The sequence below is a fragment of the Anabrus simplex genome, chromosome 7, assembly GCF_040414725.1.
Source record: "Anabrus simplex isolate iqAnaSimp1 chromosome 7, ASM4041472v1, whole genome shotgun sequence".
Taxonomy (NCBI): domain Eukaryota; kingdom Metazoa; phylum Arthropoda; class Insecta; order Orthoptera; family Tettigoniidae; genus Anabrus; species Anabrus simplex.
Genome location: NC_090271.1, coordinates 161,918,398 through 161,933,296, shown reverse-complemented (window position 1 = coordinate 161,933,296; position 14,899 = coordinate 161,918,398). Strand labels below are relative to the sequence as shown.

General features: G+C 39.7%; 1 protein-coding gene across 1 annotated transcript in view; it reads left to right on the top strand.

Moving 5' to 3' along the window:
• The window catches only part of LOC136877404 (DNA-directed RNA polymerase II subunit RPB2), a 247,864-nt gene that overhangs the window by 62,034 nt on the left and 170,931 nt on the right, over nucleotides 1-14,899 (top strand). The window contains exon 8 of the mRNA XM_067151413.2: nucleotides 7,209-7,328. Within this exon, the coding sequence (XP_067007514.1) occupies nucleotides 7,209-7,328 (120 nt within the window). The remainder of the gene's footprint in view (nucleotides 1-7,208; nucleotides 7,329-14,899) is intronic.

Sequence of the window (14,899 nt, the reverse complement as noted above, 5' to 3'; positions counted from 1 at the left end):
TCTTCATGGCTCAGTTCAGCCTAATTAAGTAACTGTCTACATTAAAACTCAATAAATCTCAAAACAAAAGGAATCTTCACTCAAAATAATAATTATATAAGAAAAATAAAGGGTACTTAATGTTCGTTGATAGTGCCCGTTACATGGTTGAAGTTTGGCTATTCAGCAAAAGCCATCAGAGCTTCCACGTCATATCCTTCTTACTCTTGCATGGTGGTGTTCAATAGGCTAATTCTCTTTTTAATAACTTATCTCCATTGTCCATGAAGTCTTTTACCTGCAACTTAAAATCTAGAGTTAGAAACGTATCATACATTTTTGATTGTTTGTTCACTACTATTACAGATCAGTTCTTATCAACTATGCCTGTATTATAACATCCACTCACTATTACAAAAAGATTACATCTTAATTATTACAATATTACACTGGCCAACTTCCTTTATAAGACAAACATTGACTATAACCACACGACTGTGAACATGGGTCCGTTCTAATTATTACAGCATTACACTTCTCTACAGTGCAAACCTCCTCTCGTGAGACAAAACTTCAATATAACTACACAATTATGAACATGTATCCATCCTTCATTTCACTGTGACCGGGCAAGTTGGCCATGCAGTTAGAGGTGCGCAGCTGCGAGCTTGCATCTGGGAGATAGTGGGTTCGTACCCCACTGTCGGCAGCCCTGAAGATAGTTTTCCGTGGTTTCCCATTTTCACACCAGCCAAATGCTGGGGCTGTACCTTAATTAAGGCCACGGCCGCATCCTTCCCACTCCTAGCCCTTTCCTCTTCCATCATCGCTATAAGACCTATCTGTGTCGGTGCGACGTAAAGCAACTAGCAAAAAAAGAAAAAAAGAAATAAAAATACTCTTTGCATATTAATCTCACAAATATCACTTTCAACAAGCTTCATTGTTGTCTTCATAGACATGGTAACATCAGTCGAGTAACAGCCTTCACCTTCCCAAACGATCACCAGTAAAATAATTATGTATCCTCTTCTGTTTTCATCTAAAAGTAATCCTTTCATGGCAAATTATCATTTATTCTGAACTGCTTGATTATTGAAACACTGAAACATTCAGTGCACTGTAGGTTCTGTAATAATTTATAAATAGTCAAAAATGATTTTATTATAACAAATGCATTCAGAATAAATTGGCCTTCAAAATACTGATTTTCCATTAACATGTACTCAACGTTCTACTACTCTATTTTTCTACTCCTTATTCATAATTAATCTCCAAAATTATGTGGCGTTAGAGTTGTTTATGTACGTAATAATTCATTTTATGAATTGAGAGGATTGTTTACATCTAAATTTTGCCACACACATGCCATATTTTACTGAGCTTCCCAGTAAATAGGTGTACATTTGTTCATTTTAGCTCCAGCTTGTACAGATTACCAATTCACTCAATGACCTGAAAATAGTTTTGTATAGTTTTTCATTTTGAAAACAGATAAATATCAGAGGTCAGGAGACATGTACAAAAACTCTGTCCTCCATCTGCTTCTCCTCCAATGTATGACTCTTATACTCGGTTATCATTTACTGTGGATGGTGATCATGACCATTCCTTGCATATGAAAAGCCACAGTAAGTATTCCCTTTTCATTAAATATATGGATTATTCTTTCATTTCGTTATTGTCACACTAACATGGATAAGTTGTTGGTAATGGTGGGATAGAAAAGGTCTGGAACTGGGAAGGTAGTGTCCATTGCTGTTATTAAGGTACACCTCTAGCATTTATCTGTTTTCAAGATGAAAAGTATAGAAAACTATCTTCAGGACATTGAGTGATTCGGTAATCTGTAGAAGTTGCCAGGCTGTAGTACTACCCCTGTGTATTTGGATAGTAAAGTCAAAATTTTCTCTCTGTACCAGCTCGAATCAGTATCTTTTCATTTGTGATCTGATATATCCATCTTGCCTTCAGTGTTTTTCTGTAACACTATATTTCAATGGCTTGTATTTTCTTTCTTTCTTTCTTTCTTTCTTTCTTTCTTTCTTTCTTTCTTTCTTTCTTTGTTATTGTCAGTAGATCATTTCCATTCTTCAGAAACGTTGTTTTAATCTGCATTACTTTGTTTCTGGGGAGCAATGTTTTCTTAAAGTAATTTCTCCAGATCCTCCACAGACTCAGATAAAAAGTGTAATATCTGCAAATCTTGACTACCAGATTTCTCGAGCCATAAAATCTGTCCTCAGACTTTTCAAGCAGCCTATCCCAGTACCCTTCATTACAGCATGTCATCCAGGTCTCCAGAAAATGAATCACATTTTAAAACGAGCATTTGATCTTCTCTCATCCTCAGTCCACACCTGCGATCTTTATCCAAGAAAGCCTTACAGTCTCATTCAAGCACCTGCCGAACCTGAAAACATTCTCTCTTTCTGTGAATCACACAAACCTCCACCCTCCTCCTGTCTTTTCCCTGTGAACACAGCTACTGCAATACCTGTTGACTATATATACCAATCACTGCTTTTATTGGAGCATTGCCAACAAGTCTTGTCCCTGTACAAGGTTGTCGTGACTGCACTTAATCCAGCATCATCTACGAGCTTTAAGGCAGGCTTTGCACAATGTTTTCTGTTGGGTTAACTGCCAACACTAGTCAAATGAATATCTGGTCACTGCAATACCTCTAAAACCCATAACATGGATCTTCCTGTTCTTATTCATACCCAGCACCATCAAATCACATTTGATGATTCAGATTGTTTCACGGTTAAAGTACTTCCTGTCCTCTTGCTCTTAGAGATTCCAAAGTAGGACGTCACGTTGTGCTCAGATGTAGGGAAGTACCCAGCTTGTTACATTAGATAACCACCCCTTTTTGTTCCATTCTCATGTCTTGCCTATTTCCTCCCTCTCTTAATTCACAACAGCGTCTACTTGTCAACAATGACCACCATTCTTATTCTATCCTCCACTGACAAAGGCTGCACCCAAAGAGTTTGGTCCCTTGTCTTTCTTATGTGTCCACTGTAACAACGTATGTTTATACAGTAAGTTGCTGCTCTCCATCTGTTTTCTGTGTGTATGGTTTCCTGCCCTTGGGATGGTTCCTTTCCTAAATTTCTCTTGAGTTTCATTCACTATCTACTCTGTATAAACATTAAAAAAAATAGGAGGAATAAACTGCAAAACTGGTTTGCTCTTTTCTGGAGACAATTGTTACTTTTCTTTCATATTGCTTGATTCTTATCTCTGCAATTGATTTTAATGCTAATTGTAGATAGCTTTTCTGTTTTTTATCAGAGTTGCTTGTAGAATCTCAAAGTGCTTGGACCAATCAGCACTATCAAAACCTTTTTCATTTCTTGAAATACCACATGCATAGGCTTATACTTGTTTTTATTTCTATAATATTGTTAGTACACCATGCACCACATGCTGCAACGAGAGGTTAACTTCATGAACACCACAATGAGTTGCGAAATTTATACCTGACACAAATTAAGAATGTGTCAGTTTTAACCATATCTTCATGTGCCGTCCTGAAAATGTCCAACAGCATTTCAGCATGTTTTTAACAAGCACTACGGGAACATTCCGTTTTATTTACGTGGTCGATGTGGAAACACCATCCAGCAGTTCTGCGTCAGCTGGTTGTTATTTACAGTGGCATCCAGTAGCTTGCATACTGCTAACACCACTCAAGTAGATTTGGTGATTGATGATCTGACTACAGAATCAACATTTACCAGTTCCTGTTTTGCAATTGAAATTGTAATGATTGGCAGTGATGGAACTAACAATTCTACGAATATCAATACAAGAAAGAGTCTGGATGATGAGCATACTCCAGATGCTAAGAATTTAGAGCCTAATTTATTTTTTCAGATTTTACACTTAGTTCATCCCAGATTTTAATGTTGATTGTGTGTTAGTACATTTGTATTCATGTCAATTGTGTGTAGTCCCTAGTTTATTAATGTAATTCAATAATATTGCATAATACAGTATTGAAAAAAGGTGGACCATACAACATTAATTTAATAATTATTACTGTGATCACAATACAATGCAGATCAAAAACATGAAGTTTATATCCTATGATACAGAGTGAGTTAGCTGTGCGGTTAGGGCGTACAGCTATGAGCTTGCATTCAGGGAAATAGTGGGTTTGAACCCCACTGCTGGCAGCCCTGGAGATGGTTTTCCATGGTTTCTCATTTTCACACCAGGCAAATGCTGGGGCTATACCTTAATTAAGGCGATGGCCACTTCCGTCCCACTCCTAGCCCTTTCCTGTCCCATTGTCACTATAAGACCTGTCTGTGTTGGTGCATCGTAAAGCCAGTTGTAAAAAAAAATTCTTTCTTTGTTAGCTGTTTGTGTCTCTAACTCTTAGATATTTTTGTGATCGCTGTTCTTTACCTGGTCTTCTAAGATGTAGTCAGTATTGCTTCATGTGTTATGTTTCTGTGGGAGCCTAATAGATCTTCCAATTCAGTTTTTGTTCATCCTTCTGTAAATGTTCTTGTACAATTGTGGACAAAGCAAAATGTACTTGCCTCTATGTGGTATAGGGATTTCTGATCGTTTAACATGGACTTTCCGTCCCTCCTCTACCTCCTTTTCCTGCCTCCGTGAGGTTAGATGAGAGGTTAAGTTCATGGACTGCAATGAATTGCAAATTTATACCAGATTCAGGGTGAGGAGCTCACTATTAACTTTGAGTGAGGCCATATTTCTACTGTTTTGCATAAAAGTTACATCTGTTAACTTTCTTGACTGTGAGATGTCCTGTAATTTTGACATTGATGTGCCAAAGAAGGTTAATAAAAATGAACCATCAACAGAAATCTAAAATATGGAAGTTTAGGGGGGAAAAAAGAATAACTTGTATAGAACAGTTGCACTCACCAGTTGTGTATATAGCCATATCAGATATACTCCACTGGAGCAGGTAGACCACTCTTTGTACCGATGTAGTATCTTACCTGTGTGCTGTAATTGTGAGCAAGATGTGGAGAAAAGAATTGGTGCTGCCTATGCAGTTTTTGGGTGACTATCATTCCGGGTGTTCACGAATAGAGACCTGACAGTGAACACGAAACTCATGGTGTACCACGCTGTTGTCATCAAAACACGGCTGTTTGGTTGTGAAACTTGGACGCTTTGATGACGTGACTTGTAAATTTTCAGTGGTTCCACTAACAAAATATTCAGTCCTTCCTTAGGATCAAAAGGGAAGACCATATCACAAGTATTGCTGTTCTTGAAAAAGTCTGTGCCAAGAATATAGAATTATTCATCATTGGTTATCAGTTTAGATGGACTGGCCATGTCCGTTGGATAAGTGATACCAGATTTCCTTGCCAAATCCTGTATGGTAAACTTTGTTTCAGCACCAGACCTCAGGGAGCCTCTATGAGGCACTACAAGGACCAGCTTAAGCACACTATGAAGACGACAGGTCTTAATCCACAAACCTGGGACACGTATTCTCAAGACCGTTCAATTTGTCGCCAGATCTTTGCTGCTGCTGTCAATCTGTTGAAGGGGAATGACGCAAACGTGAAGAGGCCAGAAGACAAGCACGAAAACTCGGTGCAGTACCACCACGCCTTCCTCCAACAATTCTGTGCAATCTGTGTGGATGCTTGTTCCATGCTAGGTTTGGTCTGTTCTGTCAGTACCACTGTATAAGGAACACTTTGGATCTATCCAGCGCCCGTGATTATTACCACCCTGCGAGGAAGACCATGATTCTTTGTTACTTGTGATTAGTACTACTGTAGGAGAAACAGTAATAATTAAACTTATGTCGTAATGGTCCACCTTTTCAATACTATATTATGCAATGTTTAAGTTATATTTCTAATCTAGAAACTAATTTCACCCTTGGCTGGCCATCATCAGCCTTAATGCACAACTGTACAAACACATCCAATAACTAAAACAAATGTAAAAGCACACAAAAATGATATTTAAAAAGTGCTAAAAATCCTATGTCCTATGATAAAAATGAAACGTCATGATTCTGCTTTACCAGTGATAAGTACTATTATGAGGGGTTGATGACCTGGACAACAAGCATCATCCCAGAAAATAAGGCATTGTGAATTGGATCCACTGATTGTTTTGGATTCATGGTCATTTTTTCATCATTAGATTTAGATTCTAGTCAGTAGATACATTTTGAACTTTAGTTATCATTTCATTTTGTTGCACGTTGTATCATTAGTGGCCGATGACCTAGCTGTTAAACTCCTTTCAACAACAAACATCTTTATATTTTTTGTGTATGGGCAACAGCTCGACCATGGAACGCTATTCCTCATAACTTCCAATGCACGGTGATGTTGATGTCTGGGCAATTGGTAGCACTGCAGAACTCATGGGTAATTATTTCACCCTACGTCTGGCAATTTTTTTAACCATCATCATTGCTGTTCACTGGTCCATCCGTCATTAAACACAGTCTACCTATCTTTGGTTTTGTCATGGTTGTGCATTTTTGTTTCCGTTTCAAAATCATGTTACCAACAGTTGAAAGGCAACTTGATAAGAGTTAATATGTTCTTAACAGATGTGACAAGTTATAAACTAGTCCATGTTTGAAATTGTTGAGCTCCCATCCTAGTACTCCTTATAATGAACACCACACAATGCCCTCAGCCCCCTCTTACAGTGGTCAGTGCAATTTAGACATTGGTGGTGGGGGTTCACATACTTTTAATCACATAGTGTACTTACAGTACTGTAATACACGTTGCCAGTGACCACTGTTTTTTCCCAAACTCGACTCTTATTGTCCTTATGCTCTGTAATTGTCACCTCTTGATTTTCATGCTGTTTATTTTCAGAACATATTTATAACCTGACTGACATATTCACATTTTAAGATCTTGGGACCAACAGATAAGGTCATTAGTCTTACATGCATATTCTAAACTGCCTATGTATTTTTTTATAAAGTCTCCTTTGCAGTTAGTAGATATTCCTGTGTTAACTGTGACATTGCTTTCCTCTCTCTGTTAGTGAACAGTGTAACTTGTTTATCTGGAATTTTGTGAAATTTCTCCTGAATCTACAATTCCTCCCCATTCTCTGAACATTCCTTCCACTACTGATTATATCTACTTAATGCCTTAGTACTGCGTATTGTAGTTTTGTGTAATAATAAAACTGCAGGGTGTTTTGTTCTTATAGATTTTTATATTAATTTCCTTCAGGTACATGGTACATCGTTTGTTGCTGGCTGCCTTGGGTCGCCGGGAGCTGGATGACAGAGATCACTATGGCAATAAAAGACTAGATTTAGCTGGACCATTGCTGGCATTCCTGTTCCGAGGGTAAGTTATTGCTAGTCTTACTTGTTTATTAAACATAACTAAGTGTTCTATAGCTTCTTTTCTTCACGGGGGCTCTAAATATTAGTTCCTAATTAGCGTCGACCTTTAAGATCTTTCGCTACCATGTTTTTCCTTCATTCCCACCTAGATATACCTGCTTCCTTCACAAAGCTGCAAGTTGTTCTTATTGGGTCTTCTTGGATATTTTCTCTCTCTTCACCTGGTAGTCCTAGAGTGGAGAGTCTGATTCTACCCAGTGCCTCACATTCGAAAAGTATGTGTTTAGCTGATTCCTCTGCTTCCTGCATTTCCTACATATATTGTCTCTTATTACTCCTTTTCTATGTAGGTGTTTTTTTAGATGGCAGTGTCCTGTCAACAGTCCTAGTACCCATCTTATATTTTCTCTGCCGAGTTTAAACAGTTCTTTAGTATGCTTGTTGTTTGGTCCTTTTATCAGTTCCTTTGCAAGCCTACATTCAGGAGTATTTTTCCAGTTCTCCATTTGTTTCTTTTGTACCCATTTTCCTATGTAGTGTCGGGCTTGTCCATAGGAAATTCCGCATACGGGTTCTGGGCGTACAAAATGTGTTTCTGCCCCTTTCCTGGCCAGTTTATCTGCCTTTTCATTTCCTTCTATACCTGCATGCCCTGGTACCCATATTATTTTAACAATGTTGTAGTTTGAGAGCTTCAGAAGAAGTGAATGGCAATACCAGACAAAACTGGATATTATACGGACTGCTTCTTGTGCCTTAATGGCCTCTTGGCTGTCCGTAAAAATGAAAATGTTCTTAATCCCATAGTTCATTTTCAGATTTTCTTCAAGACATGTTGTGATAGCTATCACTTCAGCTTGAAAGACTGTAGTGTCTTTGCCCAGGCTCATCTGGATTGATCTTTCAGGTCTTCCCCCGTTGATCTCTCCTCCTGTGCCATCCCCAGTCTTTGAGCCATCAGTTCACCACACTATATCTTGTTTTTCAGTATTTCATTTGTTGATATCTCAGTCTTCTTTTTCTTTTATTGTTTGGGTCTCAAATGGTTTTTCGAATTTGTACTTTGGTATCATATGATCAGAAGACATGTGTAGAACTTCCTCTGTTATTACTCTGTTAATTTGACAGTGTCCTAGATTGGGTCTTTGTGCATTCCTGTACTCTGATTGTGCCAATCTATATGAACTCATTCTAGCCTATCCTTTTAATGAAATTGCATAATGATGGGAGGTCTAGTAAAGTATTCAAGGCTTCTGTTGCCGTAGTTCTCATAGCCCCAGTTATGGATATGCCAGCCATTCTCTGTAGGCTATCCAATCTACTACTGACTTTTCCTTGGCTTACTTTCTGCCACCAGTTGATTACAGCACATGTCATCAACGGTCTGATGATTATTGTATATATCCACATTACCATTGATGGTCTAAAGGCGCGTCCAGACTTGTAACAGAACATCGTAACCTAACCGCGTCGCGCTCGTGTCTGGACGGTACTGCGTAACCTCGTCGCACAACCATAGCCCGCAACATGAACGATACGGAACGAGGTTCGCTGCGTTCCACAGCTTGTCGGTTTTCCCGCGTCTTATCAAAGAGCTGCGCGCGCGGAAGTTACAGCAAGCTTGGACGTACACAGGACCTCGGCGCATAACACACATTCGCCTCTGTCTGCTTGATCAGTAAAAATGTCGTGGACCGAGCAAAACACACTGCATTTTATTGAAATGTACAGAGCTAAGGAAATGTTGTGGCTAACTAACCATCCCAGGCATTTCAACAAAATTTTAAGGAATTACCACTTTTCCCATCCACTCCATTCTCCGGTTCACTCTACATATTCCCAATATCCCCATCATGCTGCACAACAATGTTCATCAGCTGCCGAACCCATCACATTTTCAAGGTTACACCGTTTCAACACCCACTCCTTCAGCTTCCTTATCCTCGCCGAATACTACTACTACACCCAATTCTCCTCACTCCAACTCCAATCTGTCCACTGAGTCAAATACAGTAAGCCATTCCCACGATGTGGATATGGATTTTCAGGACTTGATTAGACATACAAAGTAGTGTTTCTGTGTTGAATAAGCAATTAAAATAGATAAAGCTTGATGTATGAAACATAGAATATCCCAGCAATTAATTCCTTACGTACGTTTATATTTTCGTTTAGTGCTTCAATCAGAGCTTGACACATTCCGGTACGATAACACTAATCGACTGTATGGATATTTTGAAAAGATACTGTTGACTAGTGTTTGAATCACCGGTTGCTAGAAATCGTACTGTCACTGCCAGTCTCTCTTGCACCGAGATAGCCTCTTTGAATGTGGTATCCTTCTTAGCAACTTTAGGCCCTATCAAATTGATGAGGTGGAATCTCTCGCCGAGTCTGAGGGAAAAGCCAACTCTGGAGGGTAAACGGATTAAGAAAGAAGGAAAGACATGTATTATTATTATTATTATTATTATTATTATTATTATTATTATTATTATTATTATTATTATTATTATTATTATTATGGAATTTCTAATATGTTTTCATGTAATAAGATACGTATTTCCGTTTCATTGCTGTCATTTTTATTCAATTAATGTGAGTATAGCTATGCAGTATAACTTAACCTCTACAAATGATGTTATGGCAGTAAATACATTGCCAAAATTATGTTGAAGATAACTACATTAATATTTTGCCCATGTAAATTGTGGTTTATTGCGCGTTTCTCTTCTTTTTAAGACTGTACCCCGCTGCTAGTCCAACAACTACAACAGCTGTTTGCCTTTCCTCTATGTTAAAACGAAATGCTATCAAACCTTGCCAAATCTTTTCAAATCTTATCAAACCTTCAGCACTGTTGAACAGTCTTTGACAAGATTTGACAAATTTCTTGTGAAATGTTGAACTGACAGGAAAATGTAATGGTGTACAACATGCATAAGACAGTGGCATTTCCTGCCCCAGAAGTTCTGGCGTTGTTATAGATTAAATTTATGAATTAAATATAAGACCGCACATTCCTCCACACCCTCCCCGAATTATTCTGCAGAGAATTACGACTTTCTTTCAAAGATGAAGTGTGTATTTCGGCCATTTCAGTCACTTCACCGTTGTAAAATCTTATATACTGTAATAATATAATATTGTAAAACTAAAGTACAGAAAACCGTCGTCAGGCCTGAAAATCGCTCAGCAGGGTCGGCTACAGTCAATCACTTGTTTATTTTCACTTGATGAAAACCGTGTTTAATAATTGTTTTACTATGCTTTCACTACCCACATTACCAGGCGAGTTGGCCATGCGCTTAGGGGCGTGCAGCTGTGAGCTTGCATCCGGAAGATAGTGAGTTCGAACCCCACTTTCGGCAGCCCTGAAGATAGTTTTCCGTGGTTTCCCATTTTCACACCAGACAAATGCTGGAGCTGTACCTTAATTAAGGCCACGGCCGCTTCCTTCCCACTCCTAGGCTTTTCCTGTACCATCGTCGCCATAAGACCTATCTGTAAAAAAAACCTACCCATATTGAAACATTTAAACCTCCGACTTGATTGCCTAAGCAATAATACTCTTGCGCGGAACTCGAAAACAAAAATCAACACAAAGCGTTGGAAACGGAAACGACGCCTTGGTCAGGTTTAGCAAGTAAAATGTTTATAATGCCCACTAACTGTCTGAAACTTCATGTCAGCCAGCAAATTTGAACCACCATGTGTAGTTCTACGTGAATATAGCTGAGTTTTCCACCATCGCCTATGTTTCCGTTTGGTTGCATAATGCAAATAAATATAGGCTGCTGCAGCTAAGTCCATCTTTCAAAGCTGCACTGTCTCAACTGGCGGAACGCTGGTAGGTTACGCGTTACGACCTGCGGCGCGGGGTAGAAAAGTTTACCTCGCAACCGCGGTGCGTAACATTGCCCCGTTTAACCTCGGCGCGCGACGTGGTTACGTTACAGAGTTAGGCGCGCATATCTGTACCCGCCTTTAGGCCCCATGTCCTCTCGATGGCTCTTTCACATGTATACAGCAAGTTCTTGGCCTGGGTTATGTTCCTTTCTATATGTGGATTCCAAGTTAGATTTTTATCTAACACTACTCCTAGGTGCAGTGCCTGTTCTTCCATATATATGTCTTGCCCAAAGAGCTTCAGTGATCTCCTTCCCTCTAATTTCCTCCTTCCTGTAAAAGGGACTAGAGTTATCTTATTGGGGTTGACTGATAGTTGTTCTTCTTGACACCAGTTCTCCACAAGGTTAAGTGATCTTTGCATGAGGTCCTGGAAAACATCATCTTACTTCGTACCACAATCACTAGGTCATCTGCGTATCCTTGTGTATAAAAACCTTGTTTGTTGAGCATAGCTATGATTTTGCTCACCACAAGGTTCCACAGCAGAGGAGAAAGAACTCCTCGCTGAGCACAGCCTCGGATGGGTCTAACCGTGAGGGTTTCTTCAAACAGGGTTGCTTTTATCTTCCTTATGACTAACATGGATTTAATCCATTTGACGACTGTTTTACTTACCTTGCTGTTTTCCAATGCTTTGATCATAGTCATAGGTTGTATTGCTGAAGGCTATTTCTATATCTAGAAGTGTCTCCAGTGCAATTTCTTTATGTTCTAGGCTTTCCTCTAGTTTACAAACCACTGAGCTTGATAGCTGCAGTCGCTTAAGTGCGCCCGGTATCCAGCATTCGGGAGATAGTAGGTTCGAACCCCACTGTCGGCAGCCCTGAAAATGGTTATCCGTGGATTCCCGTTTTCACACCAGGCAAATGCTGGGGCTGTACCTTAATTAAGGCCACGGCTGCTTCCTTCCCACTCCTAGGCCCTTTCCTGTCCCACCGTCGCCATAAGACCTATCTGTGTTGGTGCGACGTAAAGCAACTAGAGAAAAAAAAAAGTTTACAAACCAACTGTTGGAGTGCTACTTCAGTGGATCTGCCAGGTCTATATGCAAACTTATTTTCATGTAACGTTGAGTTCAGTTGCACCATTCTTCGGATATATTTATCCAGAATTTTCTCCATTGTTTTCAGCATGAAGGAGGTTAAACATAATGGTTTGTATGCTTTGGCTTGGGCATAATTTGCCCTTCCAGGCTTAGGTATGAATAGTGCTTTAACTTCAGACCATGATTTCGGCACGTACCCTAAAACTAGACTAGCTCTGAAAAGGTCCATCAGGGTATTGACGAGTATCTCCCGTACTTCCTGTAGGTGTATCGGAAGTATCTCATCTGGCCCCGGAGCCTTTATAGGATGAAACGTGTCGATTGCCCATTTTACATGGTTATGTTTTATTATTGTTGGCACAGTTCCAATCTGCTCTTTGAGCTCCAGTCTTTGTTCCAACCGTTTCTTCTTCCGTCATCTCCTCAGCCTTAGAAAAGTGACACGCCATTTGTATCTCCAGCATGTCCCTCCCTGCCTGAGTAAATGACCCATCTGGTTTCTCCAGTGTCCCCACTTGATTTATATGGGTTGCTTTCAGAACCTTCTGGATCCTTGCTGTTTCAGTGTGTGATTCCACTTTCTCACAAAACAGTCCCCAAGATTTTTTTTTTTTTTTTTCCGTTCCGTATCTCTAGGTTGTACTCAGTGAGTTTCATATTATATACGTCACACATACCATTTCTAGATGATATTCTATGCAACATCCTAACCTCTTTTTTATTTTGGCTAGTTTGTTCCACCACCTTAGTTTTTTGGTATTTTTCTTTTCTTTGAGAGGACAGTTGTCATGGAATGAGTCTATAATGGCCTCTTCTAATAGTTCCACTGCCTCGTCCAATTCTTTCTGTCCTCTCATATTAGTTCAAATTTTTTGTACAGCCTTCCCTAGAACTTCTCTGTATCTGTCCCAGTTAGTTCTTTTTGGGTCTCTCTACATCTCAATCCCACATAGTCTCGCATCTATTGCAAATTAGATGTGCTGGTGGTCTCAGTGATGGTTCCTCCATCACTTTCCAGTCTTTAATAGTCTAAGGTTTGCAGTATGCATAGTGCTTAATGTAATGTCTATTACCTCCCTACGATTTTTATTTGTAAATGTAGTCTTGTTTCCTAGGTTTAGTATCGTCAACTCAGTTCCAGTAATAAACTCTAGTAAAGTCTCACCTCTTGCATTGCAGTTCATGCTGCTCCTTGCCATCTGGTGTGAATTTGCATCTGCTCCAAGGGCTAGGTGTTCACCTTTCCTCTTTGCATTGCAAATTAGGTTCTCAACTCCTGATTACTTGAGTCATATGGGAGACATGCAGAGCGTACGATAATTTCTCTGGGTCCCTTCCAATTTCCAAGTTTAATCTTGGCCACGGTTAATTCCCGTGAACAGTGCTCCTGCAACATAAGACATTTTAGTTTCCTGTTCTCAAGAAGACATGTTCAGGGTATTTCCGATGTTGTATCGTACGTCAGCATACCTCCAGATTCTGTCAGTCTTGCTACTCTGCCTTTGACTACCGATGGCTCTTGAATATGGGCCACATCAATAGCCTCGGACTTGAACTTTATGGCAGAATTGGCCACAGCTGCTTTTTTGTGCTGAAGATTGGCCTGAAAGACCTTCAGCTCCATTATCAAACATTGGGTTCCGTTTTCCCCCCCCTGATGACTTGAAACTTGATCTGCCCAAGTCCGAGCTTAGCCTTAAGGCTTCTCTTTTTGAGCTCTTCAAAGTGTCTTCCACCAAGGGCTAAAACGACTGTCCTTCCTGTCTTATCGATTGAAGTGGCATTCAACACTCTCCACTCTTGTGTTAGAAGTTTGGTATCGTGCTGATTGATTCTGACAGCAGTCTGCTCTACTGGAGCTTCTGTTGCCATTTCTTGTTTTGAGTCGGCGACAGGCTGTCCAATTGGGACTTCTGTCTCCATTTTTTTCATCTTGGGCTTGCTCCCGGATCTGCTCTACTGGAGCTTCCTTGGCTTCCCTTGATGTCAAAATATTTGAAATTCGTTCTTTATAAGCAGCCATATTTCAGTCATAGGGTTTATGCCCCTTCTAGGGTCCTAAGCTCGTTTTCACCATCCGTGGTGAGGCATACAGCCAGACTTTGTCCTTCCGCAACTCAGGCTCTCCATTGCAGAGACCACGCCCCTCAGTCGTCCATCCAGCTGTCCACCCCTGCACAGTGCGTTATTTCATGAATCTAGCCGGCCAAAAATCGTATCTTGGACACTAATGGACCGATTTACACAAAACTTAGTGTGTAACTGCTGTTATTGGAGATAATTAAGGGTGTGATCAATCAAGTATAAAAACAAATTACTATGCCAAGAATAGAATTAGTAATTTTATAAATTTGATTCATTTTTCGTTATAGCTGTAAGAAATTAAATAGATGTTAATATTGGGACATGCTGTTAAGAATGTTTAAAAACAGGTACAAGGTACAAGAATACATGTACTTGCCAAACAATTTAGTCGTTAGATGCAGTTCCATTAGAATTGCAAGCTTCACTGTCACTATCTCCTTGGGCAGAACCAGATACAGGAGACTCAGACAGTAAGTTAAGCACTTCTGGTGAAAGAGGAATCAATTTCCTGTTCCTTGATTTCATTAAGC